General features: G+C 49.3%; 2 protein-coding genes across 2 annotated transcripts; one reads left to right on the top strand and one right to left on the bottom strand.

The window, feature by feature from the left end:
• The first annotated feature begins 10,918 nt into the window (after nucleotides 1-10,918).
• On the top strand, nucleotides 10,919-12,229 carry Tlx2 (T cell leukemia homeobox 2). The gene is made up of 3 exons (XM_004668258.2): nucleotides 10,919-11,321; nucleotides 11,687-11,924; nucleotides 12,013-12,229. Exons 1-3 carry the CDS (start codon nucleotides 10,919-10,921, stop codon nucleotides 12,227-12,229), a joined length of 858 nt encoding a protein of 285 aa, XP_004668315.1.
• Nucleotides 12,230-14,901: 2,672 nt separating this feature from the next.
• On the bottom strand, nucleotides 14,902-24,014 carry Dqx1 (DEAQ-box RNA dependent ATPase 1). Its single transcript, XM_004668257.3, has 11 exons — nucleotides 23,793-24,014; nucleotides 23,379-23,572; nucleotides 22,724-23,108; nucleotides 22,026-22,259; nucleotides 21,838-21,937; nucleotides 21,593-21,751; nucleotides 21,317-21,508; nucleotides 16,972-17,091; nucleotides 16,636-16,826; nucleotides 15,376-15,566; nucleotides 14,902-15,178 (listed from the first exon to the last, which is right to left on the bottom strand). Exons 1-11 carry the CDS (start codon nucleotides 24,012-24,014, stop codon nucleotides 15,022-15,024), a joined length of 2,145 nt encoding a protein of 714 aa, XP_004668314.2. The 3' UTR covers nucleotides 14,902-15,021.
• Between the last annotated feature and the right edge of the window lie 204 nt (nucleotides 24,015-24,218).

Below are 24,218 nucleotides of genomic sequence, written 5' to 3'. Positions count from 1 at the left end.
ATGGTGAGTTCCAAGTCAGCCTAGATTCATGAGACCCTGTCTCAAAATAATAATAAATAAATAATTGAAGCCAAGTATACTGGTCAACACTTGTAATCCCAGCATTTGGTGGTGTTTTGTTTTGTTTCTGTTTTATTTATTTATTTAAAGGGAGAGAGAAGCAGATAGAGAATGGGCATGCCAGGACCTCTAGCACTGCAAATGAACTCCAGATACATGTACCACCTTGTGCATCTGACTCATGGGGAGTGGGGAATCAAGCCTTGGTCCTTTGGCTTAACGGGCTAGCTCCTTAAACACTAAGGCATCTCTCCAACCTTGTTTCTGTTTGTTTGTTTGTTTGTTTGTTTTTTGAGATAGTCCCTCTGTTAATCCCAGCACTTGGGAGGTGGTGTCAAGAGAATCAGTAGTTCAAGGGCATCCCTTGGCTACTTTTTGGGTTCGAAGCCAGTCTGAAGTACATGAGATCCTGTCTCAATAAAAAGCCAGGCATGGTGGCACACGCCTTTAATCCCAGCACTTGGAAGGCAGAAGTAGGAAGATCACTGTGAGTTCGAGGCCACCCTGAGAATACAGAGTGAGTTCCAGTTCAGCCTGGGCTAGAGTGAGACCCTACCTCTAAAAAAGGTCATTAAATGAATATAGATTTGTATGAATTTTGGATTAGAACAGAACTTCCAACAATTTCTAAAATAAACATATTAAACACACAAAAAAATAAACTGGGTATACACCTTTAACCCCAGCACTTGGGAGGCAAGGTAGAGTTTGAGGCCACCCTGAGATTTGACTACATAGTGAATTTCAAGTCAGCCTGGGCCAGAGTGAGACCCTACCTCGAAAAAACAAAATGAAAAAATAAGATGAAATGAAATAACTTACCCACCCTCTCACTTCCTTACTATATTTTTTTCTTAGTATCTTTTAGCATTTATTTTGTTTATTTGTATGTTTGATTTTTTTTAAGACAAAGTCTCATGTACCTAGACTGGCTTCAAATTCCCAGTGTAGCTGAGGATGGCTGTGGACTTCCATTCTCCTGTCTCAACCTTCCAAGTGTTGGGGTTATAAGTGTGCTCCATCACGCCTCTCTCCTTCCCCTTCCCTTCCCTTCCCTTCCCTTCCCTTCCCTTCCCTTCCCTTCCCTTCCCTTCCCTTCCCTTCCCTTCCCTTCCCTTCCCTTCCCTTCCCTTCCCTTCCCTTCCCTTCCCTTCCCTTCCCTTCCCTTCCCTTCCCTCCCCTCCCCTCCCCTCCCCTCCCCTCCCCTTCCCTCCCCTGCCCTGCCCTGCCCTTCCCTGCCCTTCCCTGCCCTTCCCTGCCCTTCCCTCCCCTCCCCTCCCCTCCCTTCCCCTCCCCCCCCTCCCCCCTCCCCTCCCCTCCCCTCCCTTCCCTTCCCTTCCCTTCCCTTCCCTTCCCTTCCCTTCCCTTCCTTTCCCTTCCCTTCCCTTCCCTCTCCTCCCCTCTTCCATAGTCTCACTGTATTGTTCAGGCATCATCTTCTACCTCAGCCACCCAAATATCTGAGATTACAGGCATGTACTCTACAGTTAATTTTATTATTAATTCTTTGTGTGTGTGTGTTGCATGTATGGCTTCATTTTTCTTTTTCCCCGAGGTAGAGCCTCGCTTTAGCCCAGGCTTACCTGGAATTCACTATGTAGTCTCTGGGTGACTTTGAACTCATGATGATTCTCCTGCTTCTGCCTCCCAAGTGCTTGGATTGGATTAAATGCATGTGTCACCACACCCGGCCACCCTATCTTTTTGTTGTTGTTGTTTTTTCGAGGTAGGGTCTCACTCTAACCTAGGCTGACCTGGAATTCAGTATGGACTCTCAGGGTAGCCTCGAACTCACGGTAATCCTCCTACCTCTGCTTCCCGAGTGCTGGGATTAAAGGCATGCGCCACCATGCCCAGCATCTTTTATTTATTTATTTTTTTGGTTTTTGGAGGTAGGATGTCACCTTAGTCCAGACTAACCTGAAATTCACTATATACTCTCATGCGGGCCTAGAACTCACGGCAATCCTCCTACCTCTGCCTCCTGAGTGCTGGGATCAAAGGCATGTTCCACCATGTTCAGCCCTAATTTTTAAAATTTTTATTTGCAAGGAGAAACAAGGGTGGAGTTGGAGAGAGAATGGTAACACCAGGGCCTCTTGCCACTGCAAATGAACTACACATGCAATGGCCACTTTGTACATCTGGCTTATGTGGGCAATAGGGAGTTGAACCTGGTCATTAGGCTTTGCAGGCACACGCCTTTAACTACTGGGTCATATCCTCAGCCATGTTTATTTCTGTTTTATTTGTATCATCTGTCTCTTTCCTTGCCCACATTTGTTCTGGTCTTGGGGCTCACACCTGGGTTTGCAAAGCCCCTTTAGCCACTGAGCCATATCTCTAGCCCTCCATCTTATAGCTTTTTATTTGTTATTTTGTTTTGAGACAGGGCTCTCATTGCACCTGTAGCTCCCAAATTTGGCTAGATTAGTTGAACAGCAAATCTTCAAGATCCTCTTGTCTCTGCCTCCCCAGTACTGGGATTATAGGGGCACTTGACTTTTTACATGAGTATTGGGAATCCAAACTCAGACCTTTATGCTTGCACGGCAAGCACTTTACTGACTAAGCCATCTCCCCAGCCCCTACTATCATTCATGTAATACTATGTAATATTTTGTTGAGTTTAAAATGTTTTTAATATTTTATTTATTTGAGAGAAGGAGTCATAGGGAGAAAGAATGGGTGCACCAGAGCTTCCAGCCACTCTGCAAACAAACTCCAGATGCATGCACCACCTTGTGCATCTGACTTATGTGTGTCCTGAGGAATCAAACCGAGGTCCTTTGGCTGTACAGGCAAGCACCTTAACCACTAAGCAATCTCTCTAGCCCCCAGAGTTTTTATGTATTTGCAAGGAGAAAGAGGGGGAAGAACGGGCACTCCAGGGCCTCTTCCCACTTCAAATGAACTCTAGGTGCATGTGCCATCTTGTGCATCTGGTTTTATGTGGGTACTGGGGAATAATCAAACCCAGGCCATCAGGCTTTTCTTTTCTCCTTTTAAAGAATATTTTATTTAAGAGAGGGGAGGGGAGAGAATGGGTGCACCAGGGCCTCCAGCCACTGCGGACAACTCCAGACATGTGTACCATCTTATGCATCTGGGTCTGGCTTATGTGAGTACTGGGGACTCAAACCTGGGTCCTTAGACTTTGCAGGCAAGCACCGTAACCACTAAACCATCTCTCCAGCCCCCATCAGGCTTTTCAAGTAAGCACCCTAATTGCTGAGCCATCCCTTCAGCCCTTTGTTACATTTTCATCTACCTTTCCCATTAGAATTTAAGCTTCTCAGAATGTAAGTTTCTTGGGCTCATAGCTATATTTCCAGTGCCAGGCAAACAGAGGTATTAATACTTCCTGCATGAGATGACATAATTCTATACATAAAGGACCCTAAAAACTCTACTAGCAAACTGTTAGAGGTGATCAAAACCTACAGCCATGTAGCAGGATACAAAATAAATACACAGAAATCAGTAGCCTTCATATATGCTAACAACAAACACAGAGGATGAAATCAGAGAATCACTCCCATTCACAATTGCATCAAAAAAAAAAAAAAAGTACCTTGGAATAAACCTAACCAAGGAAGTAAAGAATCTCTACAATGAGAACTTTAAAACACTCAAGTGAGAAATTGCAGAAGACACTAGAAAGTGGAGAAACATCCCCTGTTCCTGGATTGGAAGAATCAATATTGTGAAAATGGCAATCTTACCAAAAGCAATTTACACATTTAATGCAATCCCTATCAAAATTCCAAAAGCATTCTTCATGGAAATAGAAAAAGCAATCCAAAACTTCATTTGGAATCACAAAAAACCTCGAATATCTAAAATAATACTTAGCAACAAAAATAAGGCTGGTGGTATCACCATACCTGATTTTAACCTATACTACAAGAGTCATAGTAACAAAAACAGCGTGGTACTGGCACAAAAACAGACATGTAGATCAGTGGAACAGAATAGAGGACCCAGATGTAAGCCCAAGTAGCTATAGCCACCTGATATTCGATAAAAATGCCAAAAATACTCATTGGAGAAGAGACAGCCTCTTCAGCAAATGGTGCTGGGAAAACTGGATATATATCTGCAGAAGGATGAAAATAGATTCTTCTCTCTCGCCATGCACAAGAATTAAGTGCAAATGGATTAAAGACCTTAACATCAGACCGGAAACTCTAAAACTGCTAGAGGAAAAAGTAGGGGAAACCCTCCAACATATTGATCTTGGCAAAGACTTTCTGAATACAACCCCAACTGCTCAGGCAATAAAAACACAGATTAATCACTGGGACCTCATGAAATTATAAAGATTTTGCACTGCAAAGGACACAGTGAAAAAAGCAAAGAGGCAACCTACAGAATGGGAAAATATCTTCACCAGCTATATATCTGATAGAGGATTAATATCTAGGATATACAAAGAACTCAAAAAGTTAAATAATAAGGAATCAAACAAGCCGGTCAAAAAATGGGCTATGGAGCTAAATAGAGCATTCTCAAAGGAAGAAATAAGAATGGCATATAAGCATCTAAAAAAATGTTCTACATCACTAGTCATCAGGGAGATGCAGATTAAAACTACATTGAGATTCCATCTCACTCCTGTCAGATTGGCCACCATCATGAAAACAAATGATCATAAATATTGGCGGGTTGTGGAAAAAGAGGAACCCTTCTACACTGCTGGTGGGAATGCAATCTGGTCCAGCCATTGTGGAAATCAGTGTGGAGGTTCCTAAAACAGCTAAAGATTGATCTACCATACGACCCAGCTATAGCACTCTTAGGCATATATCCTAAGGACTCATCTCATTTCCTTAGAAGTACATGCTCAACCATGTTTATTGCTGCTCAATTTATAAATAGCTGGGAAATGGAACCAGCCTACATGTCCCTCAACTGATGAGTGGATAATGAAGATGTGGAACATTTATACAATGGAGTTCTACTCAGCTGTAAAGAAAAATGAAGTTATGAAATTTTCAGAAAAATGGATGGACCTGGAAAGTATTATACTAAGTGAGGTAACCCAGGCCCAGAAAGCCAAGCGCCACATGTTCTCTCTCATATGTGGATCCTAGCTACAGATGACTGGGCTTATGCGTGAGAATGGAAATACTTAATAGCAGAGGCCAATAAATTAAAAAGGAGACATAAAGGGAAGGGAAAGGAAGGGAGGAGGGTACTTAATAGGTTGATATTGTATATATGTAAGTACAATGATTGTTATGGGGAGGTAATATGATGGAGAATGGAATTTCAAAGGAGAAAGTGGGGGAGGGAGGGAATTAACACGGGATTTTTTTATAATCATGGAAAATGCTAATAAAAATTAAATAAAAAACTTCCTGCATGAATAAATGCCAGTGGTGGTGATCATGATTTAGGAGTTCAACAATGGAAATGAAGAGCTGTAGCTAGGCTGGTGTCACATATACCTGTAATTTCAGCACTTACGAAATGGAGGGAATTCAATGCCAGCTTTCTCTACATAGCAAGTTTGAGTCCTAAGCTACATAACACAATATCTCAAAAGAAAGAAAATGAACAATGATTGTGATGGGGAGGTAATATGATGGAGAATGGAATTTCAAAGGGGAAAGTGGGGGGGGGAATTACCATGGGATATATTTTTATAATCATGGAAAATGCTAATAAAATTTTTTAAAAAATCAGCTCCAAATTTCCAAACAAAAAAGAAAGAAAGAAAGAAAGAAAGAAAGAAAGAAAGAAAATGAAAGATCAAGATCAGGAGGAAGGAAGAAGACAGGAAGAAAGAGAAGGAATGGAGAAGGTAGGAGAGGGGGGAAAGAAGGGAGAGAGAGGAAGGAAGAAGCCAGAGACTTGATTTGCTAGACCTAGGCTAAGAGGGTGAATAAGGAGCTTGAGAAGTGAGCAGCACATCCTCCAGCCTGTTGGATATAAGGAGGCTTCAGGAAAGACAAGTGGAGCTTGCCAGAGGCTAAGAGAATAGTGAGGCTGGAGAGATGAGGCTGAAGTATAAGGCTGTCTGGATGGGTGTAAGAGTTGGACATCTGGAATGGATGAAATCTGAACTGATGTAGAGATGTAGCTGAAGTCAGAGTCTGAAAAATGTTCATGGTCTTCAGTAGAAAGAGCAAAGTCAGAGCTGGGTGTGGTAGCACACGCCTTTAATTCCAGCACTGGGAGGCAGAGGTAGGAGGATCACTGTGCATTCAAGGCCACCCTGAGACTCCGTAGTGAATTCCAGGTCAGCCTGGGCTAGAGTGAAACCCTACCTTGAAAAACAAAACAAAACACACACACAAAAAAAAAAAAAAAAGAAAAAGAAAGAAAGAAAGAAAAAGAAAAGAAAGAAAGAGCAAAGTCAGGGCTGGAGAGATGGCTTAGTGGTTAAGGCGCTTGCCTGCAAAGCCAAAAGACCCACAGAAGCCAGATGCACAAGGTGGCACAAGTTGCAGAGGCCAAAGAAGCATGGCATAAGAGAGAGCTGGGGAGATAGCTTAGTGATGGGGTGCTTGCCTAGGACAACAGACGCTCAGACACTGGACTCAAGTAAGAGTCAATGTAAGGGAACAAGCTTCCACTGGGTTAAGACAACAGATAATAGGGAAGAAATGGAAGCAATGGGCATAGGCAATAAAAGGGTGGGGAAGAATTTTCTCCTGAGAAGCCAGGCAAACTGTCCAGATGAGAAAGAAGGAGATAGTTGGGTGTACATGATCATACAGGTGTGGGTGCCATCTCAAAGAACTGCTAACAAGAAAAGGAAGGAGCAAGAGAAATGTCTTCTTCATGTAAAAGTACAAGCTTGAAGGCCTAAAGAACTGGGAACAGATAGCTGAGCATGATGGTGCATAAGGGAGGCTGAGGCAGGAGGGTATAGAATTCAAGACCAGCCTAGGGTACATATGTACATAGCATAAAACCTGTCCAGCCCGGTGAGGTGGCTCACGACTTTAATCTCAGCATTCAGGAGGCAGAGGTAGGAGGATCACTGTGAGTTCAAGGCCAGCCTGAGACTACATAGTGAATTCCAGGTCAGCCTGGACTAAAGCAAGACCCTACCTTGAAAGAACAAACAAACAAACAAACAAACAAAAAACCTGTCCAACACAAAACAAACCAAAAGTGAGGCAATCCTAGCACGCAGGAGGATGATTGCCATGAGTTTGAGGCTACAGAGTATGTTTCAGGTCAGCCTGGGCTAGAATGAGACACTATTAAATGGTGCAATGGCTCAGCTCAATGGTTTAAAGTGCTTGCATGCAAAACTTGCAGCCAGGATGCCTACGTAAAGGCAGATGCACAAAGTGGCACATATCTGCATCTGCAGCGGCAAAGGCCGAGCATGCCCAACCTCCCTCTCTCTGCTTACAATTTTTTTTCTTCAAGGTAGGGTTTCACTCTAGCTCAGGTTCTCCTGGAATTCACTATGTAGTCTCAGGGTGGCCTCAAACCTCCTACTTCTGCCTCCCAGTGCTGGAATTAAAGGCATGTGCCACCACGCCTGGCCTCTGCTCACAAGTGTGTGTGTGTGTGTGTGTGTGCGATTTTTCGAGTTAGGGTCTTGCTCTATTCCAGGCTGTCTTGTAATTCACTACATGGTCTCAGGGTGGCCTCAAACTCACTGCAATCCTCCTGCCTCTGCTTCCCAAGTGCTGGGATTAAAGATGTGCACCACGATGCTCAGCTACAAATATTTTTAAAATTTTTTTTGTTTATTTAGTTATTTGAGAACGACAGAGGGAGGGAGGGAGAGAGAATGGGCGCACCAGAGCTTCCAGCATCTCTAAACGAACTCCAGATGCGTGTGCCCCCTTGTGCATCTGGTTAAAGTGGGTCCTGGGGAATTGAGCCTCGAACTGGGGTCCTTAGGCTTAACTGCCAAGCCATCTCTCCAGCCCCAAATATCTTTTTAAGAAACTAAAAACAAGGAGAGAGTGAGCAAGTGTGTGAGAGAGATAAAGAAATTGTGAGGGTGGGGGGGAAACAGGGTCACAAACACATGGGATGGGGAAACATGCATGAGGGCACATTCCAGAGCCTTCTCATTTTCACTTTAAACTACAGGAGCAGAGATGGAAGCAAGATGATAAATTCCCAAGCAAGCCTGTGGCTGACAGAATTGGATGCCCTGTTATTGAAACGGGGTGTTACTTTTTATTTTTCTTTAACTCCTCAGAAGATTTGTGTGTGTGACTGAGACCATTCTCAAAAGGTTGTCTTGGAAGCCTGGCATGGTGGCCAGCCTGAGACTACGTAGTGAATTCCAGGTCAGCCTGAGCTACAGGGAAACCCTACCTTGAAAAAAATAATAATAATAATAAAAGAAAAGGTTGTCTCTGAGTGAGAGTACCATCTGTGCTGACCTCAAAAAGTAGGTGCATACTGATCGTAAAGGTGGCACACACCTTTAATCCCAGCACTCTCGGGAGGCAGAAGGAGAAGGATCATGGTGAGTTCAAGGCCACCCTGAAACTACATAGTGAATTCCAGGTCAGCCTCGGCTAGAGTTAGACCCTACCTCGAAAAACCAAAAAAAAAAAAAAAAAAAAAAAAAAAAGTGCAGTTGGTGGTCAGGTTTTTGACAGATCCCCTTTTTCTTATTTACTGATTCACTAGAGGATTTATTCAGCTTGGTTGGAGATGCACTTACCTTCCCCAGGACTCCTAACTGACCTGTACCCGCTCCCCAGCTGTCTCCTTAGCTCCCATGGATTCCTTACCCAGGCTTCAAGCTCCTGGCTGCCTTCCTCTGTTGCTGAGAACAGGAGATTGGTTCTGAGCAAGGCCAGGACAGGTCTGTGTTCTCCAGTGATACAAAAGTACCGCTATGGAATTGGCAGCCCTCTTCCCCCAAACTGGCAGAAGTAGCCAGGACCAAGAAAGAGGAAGGAAGGGCCAGAGAAACTGGATAAAGCTGGCCAAGGTGAGACCGGTTTTCACATACTACTAATGTCCAGTTGGGCCCCGGACTACAAAGTATGCCCTCCAGACCTAGGCTTCTGCGCACACTGAGGGGTGGAAGGTTCTGGTGCCTTTGGGTGAAGAGAGTTCACTCTTGTCTTTATCTACCCAGATGCCTCCAAATACCACTCTGGTTCCCAGGAGAGAAAAGACCCCTTCACCCTGCCTCAGGCGCCAGGCCGCCCGCCCATCTGCTGGGAAAAAGGAGGGGCCGGTACTTCCCCGGGATCGTGGGGAGACGACTGGAAGACCAGTAGTCCAGGCAGAAGGCACTTCGCCTCACCCGGGAGCGCGCAGGGTGGAGCTGGGCTTTGAGGGTGGCCGGGGTGAGTCCAGACCTGGCACAGCAGGGCGGGGTCTTTTGGTCACCTCGTGCTCAAGGCAGGCTGAGCGGCCCCTTGGTGCCCACCCGCTGCCCCCCTCCCTGGGCCCAGTCTCACCGGCTCGGAGGCGCCAGGGCCCCCCCAAAGGCCGGGGCGGGCTGGGGAAGGTAATGTAATTCCGGCCCAGCTAACCCGATTATGGCGGCCTGCACCGGGCAGGGTGGCGGCGGGGGCGGGTCTAAGGCTCAGGGGCCCGCCCGGCGGGGGTCCCATCCCGGCGAAGGACACGGAGTTCACACACTCCCAGCTCCGGGGTCCGCGGCCAGAGGTCACAAGGTCACCGAGCGGTCCGGGCCTCTCCCCACCTCCCTGAGCTGGCACTGCTCAGGCATGCTCTGGGCTTTGGGTGGGGTTGAACTTTCTGTAGAAGACGAAGCCGGGATTCTCCCATGGCCTCAGAGTCACGCGTGCCACCTTTGAGAAGGAAGAGTGCGTGAGGACAGATTTCCTAGATACAGAACATGGGGGGCGGGCGGAACCCCGCGCGGGGGAACAGAAGTGGCCCGCTTGAAACACGGGCTTGATTTACAGTGATTCCAGAAAAATCGAAATTCTAAGAAACAGAGCGCCAATTCCTGGCCCGCGGGGCCGGGGGCCTTTCCATTGAAGAGGCCAGCAGGTGCCCTAAGGCCCACAGCCCAGCGTGGTTGCTTCCTGCCCGCACCCACCGCACTCTCCCTGCCGCCCCTTCCCACACCTGTCCTCTTCCCGGGGCTCTGGACGCGGATCGCCGGTCCCCAGCCGCCGCTTACGCCGCCGGGAAGCCACAACGAGATCTGGTCTTGGAGGACACGTAAGCAAGGACCACAACGAATCCACGACTTGGCCGGCAGGACACATCGGGAGGCGAGGAGCGGGGGCTGAGGACAGAGGCACCTGCGGAGGCAGCCGAGGTCCAGGCGGTCGGGGCGGAGGCCCGCGGCGATGCAGCGCGCCGAGCATCTCCGCTGAGCCGGCGCGCTCCGCCCCTCCCGCGCACAGCCTGGCTTCAAGTTGCCCTCCGCGGCCACGGCCACGGCCACGGCCACGGCCACGGCGCTGCGCGTCTCGCCCCGCTCGGCGCAGACAGGCGTCCCTTTCCCTTTAACAGCCGGGCCCCGCCCCGGCCCTACCCTCAGCCCCCTCGGCCCACCCGGGGCCGATCTGTCAGTCAGTGTCCCGGACGAGGCCGGCCAACCCTCGCCTCACCGGACTGGGGCAGCGGCCCCGGCAGCCTAGCGTCCATCTAGGCTCCCGAGCCAGACAGGGAGCTCCGGGGGCCCCGGCCGGCCACGCTCCTCCCGATGCGAGTCCCTCCGCGGACGGCCAGGAGGGGCGAGCACCCTCGTGGCTGCTCCCGGGGCGCTGGGATGCTGCTGTTCCGGGGGCCCCGGCGCCCAGCCGTGGCCGGCACTGCGGGCCCCTGAAGCTGAAGCCGCTGCCCGGATCGCACCGCCGCTGACCTCCCGCACCTGTCACATACCCTTCCCTGCGACCGAACCTCCCGGGGTCCTTCCTGGCCTGGACCCATGGAGCCTGCGGTGCTGGCTCCGCACAGCCTCCCACACCACGAACCCATCAGCTTCGGCATCGATCAGATCCTGAGCGGCCCCGAGCCCCCGGGGGGCGGCGGCCTAGGCCCGGGTCGTCCGGGCCAGAGCCACGGAGAGAGCGTTGCATTCTCAGGTGGATTCCACGGAGCCTCAGGCTACGGTCCCGCGGGCTCCCTGACCCCGCTGACCAGTAGCTCCGGAGTGGGACCCGGCGGCGTGATCCGCGTCCCAGCGCACCGCCCGCTGCCCGTGCCGCCGCCCACGGGTGGGGCCCCAGCCGGGCCTGGGCCCTCGGGGCTGGGCGGCGCTGGGGGCCTGGCGGGACTCACTTTCCCCTGGATGGACAGCGGCCGCCGCTTTGCCAAGGAAAGGCTCACGGGTGAGGTTGCCTGACCCCTCAGCGTCCCGGCCACTCTGATCTCGTTTCCTCACTTCTTTCATACCTGACTCAAGGACCCTTTTCACAGCCCCCCCCCATCCCAAGCATTTCCCGGGGACCTCGGGGTCCGTCCGCAGAGGAGAGGCCGTGGGTGGTGAGCTACCTGCACTCTCCCCGGCACTCCCCATGAAGGGAGGGTATAGTGAAGTCAGGGCGCGTTGCTTTCTCACCCCAGGGGAAGAAACCCTTCAGTCTGGAGGCCTTGGTGGCTGCGTGGCTAAGCTATGGGCCGGGGTAAAGGTGGGGGCCCTCTTTCCCGTGACATCTCGACCACCCCAGCCGAGCCCTGTTCTTTCTGCCCGTAGCTGCGCTCTCGCCCTTCTCCGGGACGCGCCGCATAGGCCACCCTTACCAAAACCGGACTCCGCCGAAGAGGAAGAAGCCGCGCACGTCCTTTTCCCGCTCCCAGGTGCTGGAGCTGGAGCGGCGCTTCCTACGCCAGAAGTACCTGGCCTCGGCGGAGCGGGCGGCCCTGGCCAAGGCCCTGCGCATGACCGACGCGCAGGTCAAGACCTGGTTCCAGAACCGACGCACCAAGTGGCGGTGAGCACGGTGCGGGAGAGGCGAGGGCGAGGGCGGACGGGCCCGGGAGGGCAGGGCTGATCGCTGACCCGCATCCCCGCCCGCCCAGGCGCCAGACGGCCGAGGAGCGCGAGGCGGAGCGGCACCGCGCAGGCCGGCTGCTCCTGCACCTGCAGCAGGACGCGCTGCCCCGGCCACTGCGGCCGCCGCTGCCCCCGGACCCGCTCTGCCTGCACAACTCGTCGCTCTTCGCGCTGCAGAACCTGCAGCCCTGGGCCGAGGACAACAAAGTGGCTTCGGTGTCCGGGCTGGCTTCAGTGGTGTGAGCGACCCCTGCCCGATCCTACCGACTGTGCTCTGCCCGACCCCGAGCCAGTGGTCTCTCAGCAGCCGAGGAACCAAAGGCCTTGACTATCCTTGAAAGATCCTCCGCCACCAGTTGGCTTCAAGGCTGGCACACAGTGGATGCTCGGTGCCTTCCCGCCATTTTCCACAGGCCAGCTGTTAAGCGGTGGCAGGACCCTGGGGCGCGAGAGTGGGACCTGCAGGACAAAGTCAATGAAACGCAGGGAGGTGGTGATGCTGCGGTGAGTAGGCCCAAAGCTAGAGTCGGAGCAGCGCCAGCATCTTTATGCGGTGCTGGGAAGGGGCTCTGTGTTGGTGCCATCTGCGACTATGTTAATGGTGTGAAGGAAAGAAGAGGTGATGGAACCAGAGAATCTGGCTGACTGTGACAGGAACCAGAGGATTATCCACACTGGGCACCTCATCCCTCAACTGTAAAATGATCACTAAGAATTCCTTATTGACTCAGTCTCATGTTGTCCTGTGAGCCACGTTCTCCCACTTTTCTTCACAGTACATACTTACATACTGAAAGGAAAATAAAATCTAGTGAGAAACCGCCGGCAGGGACAGAGAAGGGAGGAAAAACAGTGGGAAAAGTTAGTGGGTGCGTGGATTTAGGGTAACTGAATAAATGCTTCGGAGTTGGAAAGGACAAGAAGAATCTGATGTCATTTCTGAGACTGGGAATATGGAAGGTCAGGAATCAACGGTGCTGTGCATGAGAGGGGAAATTAGGTAGCAAAATTAACTGTAGGCAAAACTAAATGTGAAGTCTAGTGAGAAGAAATTCTGGGAAAGTACCTTTGAAGGAGATAGTTGATGTCTACACAACCAGCTAGGTGGTAGAACTAGAACAGATAATCTCCAGGGGAGGAAAAGCAGAGTTTCAAGGATTAAAGCTTTCTTTTTGCAAGGTAGGTCTCACTCTAGCCCAGACTGACCTGGAATTCGCTATATAGTCTCAGGCTGAACTGGAATTCACAGCGATCCTCCTTACCTCTGCCTCCCCAGGGCTGGGGTTAAAGGCATGTGCCACCATACCCAGCTAAAACTTTCTTTCTACCAAATTCTACAAATATATTTACAGTGTCTAAGGGCAGAAAAGGTGAAGGAGTCACCAGCCAGAAAGAAAAGCATGATGTGCTCAAATTGTTAGAAAAATTTTAGATTGTGGGTGATCTGAGGCTACCAGGAACCTTATTGATGGTGAACTAAGTTAGGGGATGGTTGCAATAGTCTTTAGGTTTAAAAAGGAATAGGATTTAGAGCTGGGTGTGGTGGCACATGCCTTTAACCCCAGCCCTGGGGAGGCAGAGGTAGGAGAATCACTTTGAGTTTGAGGCCACCCTGAGACAACCTAGTGAATTCCAGGTCAGCCTGAGCTAGAGTGAGATACTACCTCAAAAACAAACAAACAAAGGAATAGGATTTAAGTTGTATAAAGAAGAAAGGGAAGATTTTTGTCTGATTCCTCTAGCATTCCTCTTCATCTTCCCACAGGGGCTGAACCATTGTAACAGAGGGAAGAAAGGCAGAGTCACTCCTGATGTTCTGTGGTAGTGACAGCTGTGCTGTTACAGTATAGTCACAACATAAAGGCTTAACTACAGATGGGAACTAGGCAAGAGGCTATAGCTGCAAGAGTTGGCATTTGGTGTGTGTGTGTGTGTGTATTCATATATGTGTGGGCACACGTGTGGAGATCAGAGGTCAGAGTTTAATGTTGGTTGTCTTCCTTAGTAACTCCACTTTATTCTCCCTCCCTCTCTCTTTATTATCCTTTTGAGTCAGAGTCTTTTTTAATATTTATTTTTATTAATTTATTGGAGACAAGAGAGAGGAAGATAGATGGATGGATGGATAGATAGATAGAAAGAAAGAAAGAAAGAAAGAAAGAAAGAAAGAAAGAAAGAAAGAGAATGTGCAAGCCAGGGCCTCTAGCCACTGCAAACAAACTCCAGATGCACGTGCCACCATATGCATCTGGCTTACACAGGACCTGGAGAATCAAACCTGGGTCCTTATGCTTCGCAGACATGTGCCTTAACCACTAAGCCAACTCTCCAGCTCAGGGTCTCTTTGTAAAAAGTATTTTATTTGTTTGCAAGCAGAGAAGGTGGGAGGAACGCCCATGGGCTTGAGCCACTGCAAGAAACTCCAGATGCATGTATACTTTGTGTGTCTGACTGGGGAATTGAACCTGGGTCATTAGGCTTTACTGGCAAGCACCTTAACCACTGGGCCATCTCTCTAGCCCTGAGTCAGTCTTTTGTTGAACCTAGCATTCACTGATTTGGTTAGACTAGCTATCCAGTGGATACCACCTCCCCAGCACTAGAATTACACTACAGCACCTGCTCCCAGCTTTTGCATGGTTACTGAGGATCCAAACTCAGGTCCTCATGCTTGCTCAGCAAGCACTTTTCCCAATGACCCTTATCCCAGTTCCATGGATATTTGATAAAGTGTCATCTTTGAGTCATGGATGTTGTATTTTGATACTGCAGAACTGAAATCAAACTTGACATCATAGAAAAGTCTTATAGTCATGAGACTAAGTTGGGCATAAATTGGTGGAATGGGGAGCATGTCTCCTTCACCCACAAACAGAAGGCTAAAGCAAGTTACTTACTACTAGACTGTGGCTTACTCAGTTCCCTCCCCTGCCAGCCCATTTCTCTGCTCTTGTGTTCCGGGATATATAACTGATCCTACACTTTGGGTTTCTAAGTCTGGCTCACTCCTTTGGTGCCAGCTCTTAACAGGCAGCTCACTGCAGGACACAGGCATCTCTGAAGTCCTGGGGAGAGGAAGATTCACTCTGTGCTTTCGAGTCCGCCATTCCTTCCCTCATCTGGTTCAGGAGGTCTCTGCTCTCACTGGGGGGCAAGTTACTCAGGAAGTATGGAGGGGCCAACTCCACCAGCCTAGCAGAGAGAGTCAGTAATTAGATACCGTGTCTTCCCCTATGAACAGACTCTTGACCTTCCCACCACCCTTTCCACAATCCCTCTCTCCTCAAGTCATGGTACCACAAACCCTCTTCTTAAGTCTCACTCCCCAACTTTAGTTTTAGTCTTAGGAAAAGGAACAGGTACTATAGGATGGGTACCAAGAAACTCACATCTGAGGTTGAATCTCAGAAACAATGGAAAGGCAGTTGTCTTTGGATATGGAGAAACTGTGGTAGAGCACCCATGGTGGCGGTCTGGTTGGAGCCCTGCGGTTTTGGTAGCAGCAGTATGAAGACAGCTGGGCTACGTGCTTGTGGGTGAGCAGCAGGTAATTTCCAGTCCCATCTGTGTCTCGTGCCACCTCATAACAAGACAAATATATTAACAGAGTAAGTGAAAGGGAAGAACGAGGGAGGGAGGGAGGGAGAGAAAGAAAAAGAGGAGAAGGAAGAGGTGGAAAGGGAGGAAGAGGGCTGATGTCAAGTGTGGTGGCACATGCCTGCAATCCCAGCACTAGGTAGGTAGAGGCAGCAAGATCAGGAATTTGAGGCCAGCCTGGACTACACGAGATCCTGTTTCAACCACCACCCACCACCCTCCCCCTCTGCAAAAAGAAAAAGAAAAAAAGGGGGGAGGATGAGAAAGAATTAGTAACAGTGATGAGAGTTTAAAAGTAAGAAAATACCTCTCATTTCATTCATTGTCTGGCTTCTACTTAAACACATGGCATTTTCCACAGTTCTTTGTCTCCCAAAGACTCAGGGGGAAAGTCCCACCTGGTTCTAAAAAGCAAAAGCTTTTTTTTTTTTTTTTTTTTTTTTTAGGTAGGGTCTCACTCTGGCCCCGGGCTGACCTAGAATTCACTACGTAGTTTCAGGGTGGCCTTGAACTCATGGAGGTCCTCCTACCTCTGCCTCTTGAGTGCTGGGATTAAAGGCATGTGCCACAATGCCCCACCTAAAAAGCTTTTGAATGGCCACCTGGACTCCAATTTCAGGTGACTTAGTAATATCTGTTCCCTATGCATTAAAAAAAAATATTTTCTGGGCTGGAGAGATGGCTTAGCGGTTAAGCGCTTGCCTGTGAAGCCTAAGGACCCGGGTTCATGGCTTGATTCCCCAGGACCCACAATAGCCGGATGCACAAGGGGGCACATGCATCTGGAGTTCATTTGCAGTGGTTGGTGGCCCTGGTGCGTCCATTCTCTCTCTCTGCCTCTTTCTCTGTCACTCTCAAATCAATAAGTAAAAATAAACAAAAAACCTGAAAATGAGATAGGGTCCCACGTAGTCCAGGCTGACCTCAAGCTGAGAGTGATCCTCCTACCTCTACCTCTCCCATTCTGGGATTACAGGTATGTATCACCACGCTTGGCCCTTTGCCTTTTGACTCTTCTGTCACCTCCCTTCCCCACAACCATTTTCCCTAACCTTGAGGAAGTATCCTGAAACCAGTGCTTTCTGAAGGTTTTTGCGATTCTGCTCAGTGCCGAAAGCTGGCTGGGACAGGGGAAGTTCGATTCGCTGCATGAGTTCTAGGAGTTCTTCTCGGAGTTTACGGGCTTGGCATAATGCTGCCCAGTTTAGACCCCGAGCCTGGCACCAAGCCACCTCTGCTCCATCTAGAAAAGGAAAAGGCCCCTGAAAGAATGTGATTCTTGGCCAAAGGGTCTCTTCGTATGGAGGGAGATCTGTCCGCTTACCGCAAACCACTTCCCCTTTGGGAAAACTTAGGTTCTATACAAGGGTGCAGAGTGGGCCACTTACTTTGTATAAAGGCCTCATAAACCTGGATCAGAGAGCTGTGGTCGCCATCAGCGTGTTCCAGGGCCCGACGCAGGGCAGCTTCTTCTGCACACAGTGGAGGACGAGTATACCCAGGGGCTGCTGGAGGCAGAAGACAGAGAAATGGCTGGGGGCGTGTGGGGGGAGGATGAGAAAGGATGGTAGCACATATGGAACACTGAAAAAGTAGAAACATTCCTTTGGGAACTTTATTCAAAGTCCATTGATAATTTCTAGGTGCTCTGCACTTTATTAGACATTGGGGACAGATTCAATTAACCCTCCATATCCATGATTTCTGCACATGTGGACTCAATCAACTGCAGATCAAAAACAGAAAAAATAGCCAGGTGTGGTGGGGTACACCTTTAATCCCAGCACTCAGGAGGCAGAGGTAGGAGGAGACACTGAAGCCATAGTGAGTTTCAGGTCAGTCTGAGCTAGAGTGAGACTCTCTACCTAAAAACAAACAGCCGGGCATGGTGGCGCACGCCTTTAATCCCAGCACTCAGGAGGCAGAGGTAGGAGGATCGCTGTGAGTTCAAGGCTACCCTGAGACTACATAGTGGATTCCAGGTCAGTCTGGGCCAGAGTGAGACCCTACCTTGAAAAACCAAAAAAAAAAAAAAAAAAAAACAAAAAAACAAACAACAAAAAAAAAACCCTATCTGTAGTGAGTATGAACAGATGTTCTCCTTGTGATTATTCCTTTAAAACATAGGATGCTATTTGCATAGCATTGTGTATTATAAATACCCTAGAGATTATTTAGGGTGTACAGTAGAATCGCATAGGTTATATGCAAATACTACATCATTTATTTCTAAGAGACTTCAGCACCAGTGGGTTCTGACATTCATAGAAAGCCCTGGAACCAATCTCCCATGGATAATGACGAATGCTACAAACGACCATTTCTGTCATCAAGATTAGTCTGTGGGAGAGCAACAGGAAGTGGACCAGAAAGCAAGGCATGCATGTGTACGGCACTCTGAAAGCCACAAGGTCAGCTAGACCAGGCTGGGGTAGAGGGGACAATGGTGATGTGGGGATCCTTGGGCCACTGTTTGAAGTTTGAGGCTGTGGGAACACTATGGCACAGAAGATAATGACATGGCAGGTTTGGGGATAGTTGAACTGCCTGGTTTGGGTGGGGTAATGCTGTGTGACAGAACATCAGGAGGTAAAGCTGGAAAAGAAAGTAGAGCCCAAGTCAAGAGGCTGTATATGCTATGCAAAGGAGTTTGCATCACCTGAAAGGTGAAAAACTGCTGCTGAAGAGGGTTTAAACATTTAGGCATGGTAGTGCACACCTTCAATCACAGCACTTGGAAGGCAGAGAGGTAGGAGGATTGCCAGGAGTTCGAGGCCACACTGAGACATAGTGAATTCCAGGTCAGGTTGGGCTAAAGCATGACCCTACCTCAAAAAAAAATTTTTATTTACATATGTATGTGGCAGGGTCTCTTGCCACTGCAAATGAATTCTAGATGCATGCATGTGGCTTTATGTGAATGCTGAGGAACTGAACCTGGGCCAGCAGGCTTTGCAAGCATCTTTAACCACTGAACTATCTGCCCAACCACAGGGTGTGTGTGTGTATATGTATATAATGGCTTGTGTGTTTATTGTATGTAATGTGTAATGTGTTGCATGTGTGTGTGGTGTGGCATGGCACCTCATATGCTTGGCTATGGCAAGGGGGTGGTTTCCTGAAGTGGCCAGAGTGGAACATCAGGTGGCCCACTCTATTGCTCTTCTACCTTGTCTTGTTTTGAGCCACAGTCTCTGTACTGATTCCAGAGCTTGCAGGCTCTGATGATTCTCCAGTCTTTGCTCCTCTTTGGGGCTGGGGTTATAGGTGTGTTGGCCATACCCAGCTTTTTTTTTTTTAATATTTTTTTGTTCATTTTTTATTTACTTATTTGAGAATGACAGGCACAGGGAGAAAGACAGAGGGAGAGAGAGAGGATGGGCGCGCCAGGGCTTCCAGCCACTGCAAACGAACTCCAGACGTGTGCGCCCCCTTGTGCATCTGGCTAACGTGGGACCTGGGGAACCGAGCCTCGAGCCGGGGTCCTTAGGTTTCACAGGCAAGCGCTTAACCGCTAAACCATCTCTCCAGCCCCATACCCAGCTTTTTACATAGGATTCAGAAGGCTGGTGGTCTCAGGCCCCCTCAGGCTCTCATGCTTACGTAGGAAGTACACTTTTCCAGGCATGGTGGGGCACCCCTTTAATCCCAGCATTCAGGAGACAGAGGTAGGAGGATCGCTGTGAGTTTAAGGCTACCCTGAGACTACATAATTAATTCCAGGTCAGTCTGAACCAGAACTAGAGTAAGACCCTACCTCGAAAAAACAAAACAAAACAACAAAAAGAAAGTACACTTAACTGCTGAGTCATCTCTCCAGCCCTAACTTTATTAGTTTGCATATGTATGCACATGCGTGTGTACTGTGTGTGTATGTGTTTGTATGGCCCACCTTTTTGCCTCCCTCTACTCCTTCCTAAAACAGGTAGAGACTAGGTACAGAGTATGGCAGTTGTAAGTGTAAAGGAAGCCATACCATGGATGTGGATAAGAAGATATGAAGGCCAAGGACAGAATCCTGAGGAACATTTTACAGTGGACAAGTAGAGGATAAGAAGCCCAAGGAAGGGCTGGAGAGATGGCTTAGCGGTTAAGCGCTTGCCTGTGAAGCCTAAGGACCCCGGTTCGAGGCTTGGTTCCCCAGGTCCCACGTTAGCCAGATGCACAAGGGGGCGCACGCGTCTGGAGTTCGTTTGCAGAGGCTGGAAGCCCTGGCGCGCCCATTCTCTCTCTCTCCCTCTATCTGTCTTTCTCTCTGTGTCTGTCGCTCTCAAATAAATTTAAAAAAAAATTTTTTAAAAAAAAAGAAGCCCAAGGAAGATACATACCAGGAAGTAGCATGAAAACCACAGGGAGGCTGGGCATGAGGATACCAACCTGTAATCCTAGCATTTGGGAGGCTGAGGCAAAGAATCTTAAGTCCAAGGCCAGTTTAGGCTACTCAAGTAACAAAACATACCATCACCACCCAGAGGCTGGGGATGGTTCCGTGGGCAAGAGCACTTCTCTGTAAACGTATGACTGAGTCTGATCCCTAGCATCCGTGTCAAAAGCCAGGCATGGCCATGCACTGATTGTAACAAATGGGGAAGTTGAGACTAGAGGATTATTGGCTTGCTGGTCAGCTAGTTTAGATGCAAAAATAGTGAGCTCCAGGTTCAGTAAGAGACCCTGTCTCAAGGAAATAAAGCAGAAGAGCAATAGGATACCTGACTTCCTTCTTTGGAATCTGCATGTATGCATATGGGCTGTATGTATCTGCATGTATAAGTGCTCATATATGCATACAGCGTGCGCGCGCATGCGCGCACACACACACACACACACCAGCCTGGGGTGTAGCTCAGCTGGTAGAGTGCTTGCCAAGGATACAAGAAGCCCTGAATTTGACTCCTAGCACTGCATGGTGGCACATGCCTGCCGTTCTAGCACTTGGGAGGTAGATGTAGAAGGATCAGAGTCAAAGCCATACTCAACTACATGAGTTGGAGGCAAACCTAGGCTTCATTAGACTTTGTTTCAAAACCAACTAACCAATGAAACAAACAAAAACTACCAGGAATGGGCTGGAGGGATGGCTTAGCAGTTAAGGTGTTTGTCTGCAAAGCCAAAGGACCCAGGTTTGCTTCCCCAGGACCCATGTAAGCCAGATGTACAAGGGGGTGCATGCATCTGAAGTTTGTTTGCAGGGACTGGAACTCTGGTGCGTCCATTCTCTCTCTCCCCATATATTAAAACAAACAAACAAACAAAAAAACCTACTAGGAATGACATCACAGATGCATAGGAAGAAGACAGTTTTTAAAGAGGAAGTGACCACTGGGCTAGGTATCTGGACCCTCACTGGTAAGCTGGAAGCCATTTCAGTGGAATGTGATTCTGAAGCTGGAAACAGTAATACACAAGACGGAACAGGATAGTTTATGTTGTACAGCTGAGTGGGGAGAAGGCTGCGGAGGAGGGTGGGGGCTTCAGTCATAATAGATGGGTGACATTTGTCCGTGCTGAGAAGAAGCATTGGAGAAAGAAGGCTGTGGGCATGTGAAGGACTGAAGTAGCTGGTTTGCAGTGATTCGTACCTCATCCCAGTGAGGAGCTGGTTGTAGCTCAGTGGTAGGGCATCTGCCTAATATGGATGAGGCCTTGGGTAAGATCTCCAGACAGCAAGAACCAAAGCTCCTGACCAACAAGATATCATTTCCAACCCACTGTGGTTTAAAGCTGTAAGTATACCAGTGAGCATGGCAGCAAGGGTGAGCATCTCATCCACACAGTCAAACTCGCATGAGGCCAACAGGGCTTTGGCCAACTCGGGGGACAGAGGGAATTCTGACAGGATGATTCCCAGGTCTGACAGGTCCCCATCATCATTCAGTGCTGCCAGGTAGTCTAAGTCTTCCAGGGCTTGCATCAGGGCTTCTGGTGCTGGTGAGGAAACATGGCTGAGAGGGTCTGAGGTCTGAGTCTGTCTGTGGTCAAGGGCAGCATTTGGGTGGGTTGGGTGCTCACCAGGCCGGTCCAGGAAATGGCATTCCCCTGGCGCTGCAATTTGTTTTCTCTTTAGTAGTAATACGAGGGAGCTTAGATTCTCTTCACACACTCTGGGGCGGGGCAGCAGGGGAGCTTCTAGTTCTAGGAGGGACTTAGGATACAGGCAAAGGCAGGATCCTGAGGGGATAAAGACCTGGCAAAGTAGTTTGTCAAGGGCTTGCATGCAATTACTTCTTGTGTAATCTAAGGGCAAACGCTCTTACCTGCTGGGAAACCTCTTGCCCGCTGCTGTCTTGCCTCAGCCTGACACTTGCTAATTGGTCTCAACACTTGGGATTCAGCTCGGATCCGAGGATTGTAAACCTATCATCCAGCCCCCAACCAAGGCCAAGACACATCAGACTGGGCTGTTTCTACCTTAGGTCCCTACCCCCTCACCTCTCTCACTCACACTTCGAAGTTCCAGTCCTGAGTCAATGACATGTCCAATGGAAGGGAGGGAGAAGGAGAAGTCAGCCAGCCAATGAGTGACCACCACTTTCCGGACATCTGTTTCTATGTCCTCGTACACAGCCTCAATGGCTTGACCACAGCTTGGGTGAAGAGGCAGCACCCGTGGTAGAAGCCCAGGGACAGCCAGGGTTCCCAACTCCATGGACAAGGAGTCACAGCACAGGGAAATTTCCTGAGGAGAGGGGTGGAGCATTAGCTGGTCTCACCTTTTTTCTTTGGTGGTGATGGTGGGGGGATCACAGATCTTTTTGAAAAACTGAACTATGGCCCTTCAACTCTTAAAATGCACATTTTGCAGCCGGGCGTGGTGGCGCATACCTTTAATCCCAGCACTCGGAGGTAGGAGGATTGCCATGAGTTTGAGGCCACCCTGAGACTCCATAGTGAATTCCAGGTCAGCCTGGGCTAGAGTGAGACCCTACCTCCAAAACCAAAAAAACAAAGAAAAAATGCACATTCTAAAGTTGGGAGTATATCTCAAAAAGTAGATGGCAGACCTCTTTGTCTGATGTCCTTGGGTATCCCCCCAAGACTTGCAAATATGATCATTCCCTTACACATGTACACGTGTTCTCCCACTCCTGAGACAGAAAGGTGGCACATAGGAGTACTTTCTCCTGTGCTTTTTTTGTTTACCTCCTCACTGGGCAGATACACTAGCACATCTCCTGGAGCATCCTTCTGACACAACTCAAGTACGGCTTGGCAGGCAGCTTCCACCCGGTCAGTCGGGACAGTGTCCCTGTAGATAGGGGTGGGACTCCCACCAGGTTTTCTGGATAAATGCAGAGTTGGAGGATTGCCCCAGAAGGCTTGGAGCTTAGGTTCAAGGGCTGGGTCAGTAACTACCACCACTCTGGGGTCCCCTGGAAGGTTTCCCAGACTGGCATCTCGCAGCAGCCCCTGGAGTGAATCTGAGGCCAGTGACCTCTCCTGAGCTTCATCCAGGACCAGCACACTCCAGGCTCCAGGGCCCGGAGTTGAGGCCACCTCCTGCAGAAGAAGCCTGTCCCAGCAGAACCTGTTGACATTGGTAGTAGGCAGAGAAGTCAGTGTGGACACTGACCAGCCCTAGAACTTCTGGCTAGAGAAAAAGATGTTGTGAACTTCCTAAACATGGACCTGTGTGACCCAACATTCTCCAAACTATATTCTGGCAGGAAGCAAGGTTTCTGTGATGAGGGTGTTTGCACTGTGCATGATTTAAAGGGTGGGTAGGCTGAAGGTATAGGACATGCCAGACAACTGGGCCTGTTTCATCCCAATATGGTTATGTCCTCAAGAGTCCCACCTGAGCATGGTGTTGGGCCCGGTGCAGTCCTCCTGAGGGATGCTGTATCCAACCTCAAGACCCAGGGTCAGGTCCATCTCATCAGCCACCCGGGAAGCCAGGCTTAGGGCTGCCAAAGGGTAGGGCTGAGTGACAGTAACCTGGCCCTTCTGGAACCCCCTGGCCAGCGCAAACTCTGCACACCATTGAGGAATCTGTGGTAGGTTGAGGGAAGGACAGCTGGTCAGGTTGTCAAATGGCCCTCAGAAGTGCTGAGGAAGTCTGGCCAGATTAATTGGAGGTTTCTTGGCCCTTCACCAGTCCCTGGGGCAGGTTAACCCCTTTGTTACCTCCCCCATAATTTTATCTGATCTTTACCAGGAAAAAGCAAGTTTCTTAGCCCCTCCCTTTGTCCACCCAAGATTCTTCCTCCACCTGGGTGCTCTTGCCAGAACCAGGCTCCCCAGACACCAGCACCACTCCGGCAGGGCTACTTTCCAAATGCTCCAAGAATAGGAAGCGAGCAGGCCAGATGGGCAAGGCTCGGCGCTGCTCAAGCAGCTCATAGTAGCGAGAAGAGAAGGGGAGCCCATCAAAGGGGTTCACAGCCAGCTCAGACTCCTCATGGCTTGGGTGAGACTCTTCTGCTGAGGCCATGAGAGCTGTCTGTAGAACCTAGGGAGAGCAGGGCAGCCAGTAAGGCCTCATATTTGGTGAATGACCATCTTTCCAACTCAGATTTCATCTCCACCCTCCAATATAATGTTTTGGGATCCATCCGAGCGGTTTTTGCTGGCCAAGAGAGTACTGGCTACTTTTAAGGGCATCAGAAGTACCCTGCTTGTGGCTAGGTAGTAATGG

Source organism: Jaculus jaculus, chromosome 6 (genome assembly GCF_020740685.1).
Source record: "Jaculus jaculus isolate mJacJac1 chromosome 6, mJacJac1.mat.Y.cur, whole genome shotgun sequence".
In the NCBI taxonomy this organism is placed as follows: domain Eukaryota; kingdom Metazoa; phylum Chordata; class Mammalia; order Rodentia; family Dipodidae; genus Jaculus; species Jaculus jaculus.
Note: the sequence above shows the minus strand (reverse complement) of the source record. Positions and strands in the feature narration are given on the sequence as shown.

Coding starts and splice junctions, on each gene's coding strand:
- Tlx2 (XM_004668258.2), top strand. CDS start 10,919: ATGGAGCCTGCGGTGCTGGCTCCGCACAGCCTCCCACACCACGAACCC. Junction 11,322..11,686: donor TGCCAAGGAAAGGCTCACGG/GTGAGGTTGCCT, acceptor TTCTGCCCGTAG/CTGCGCTCTCGCCCTTCTCC. Junction 11,925..12,012: donor AACCGACGCACCAAGTGGCG/GTGAGCACGGTG, acceptor CCGCCCGCCCAG/GCGCCAGACGGCCGAGGAGC.
- Dqx1 (XM_004668257.3), bottom strand. CDS start 24,014: ATGGCCTCAGCAGAAGAGTCTCACCCAAGCCATGAGGAGTCTGAGCTG. Junction 21,752..21,837: donor GGCAAGAGGTTTCCCAGCAG/GTAAGAGCGTTT, acceptor TTATCCCCTCAG/GATCCTGCCTTTGCCTGTAT. Junction 15,567..16,635: donor TTTCAGGATACTTCCTCAAG/GTTAGGGAAAAT, acceptor TCTTGTTATGAG/GTGGCACGAGACACAGATGG.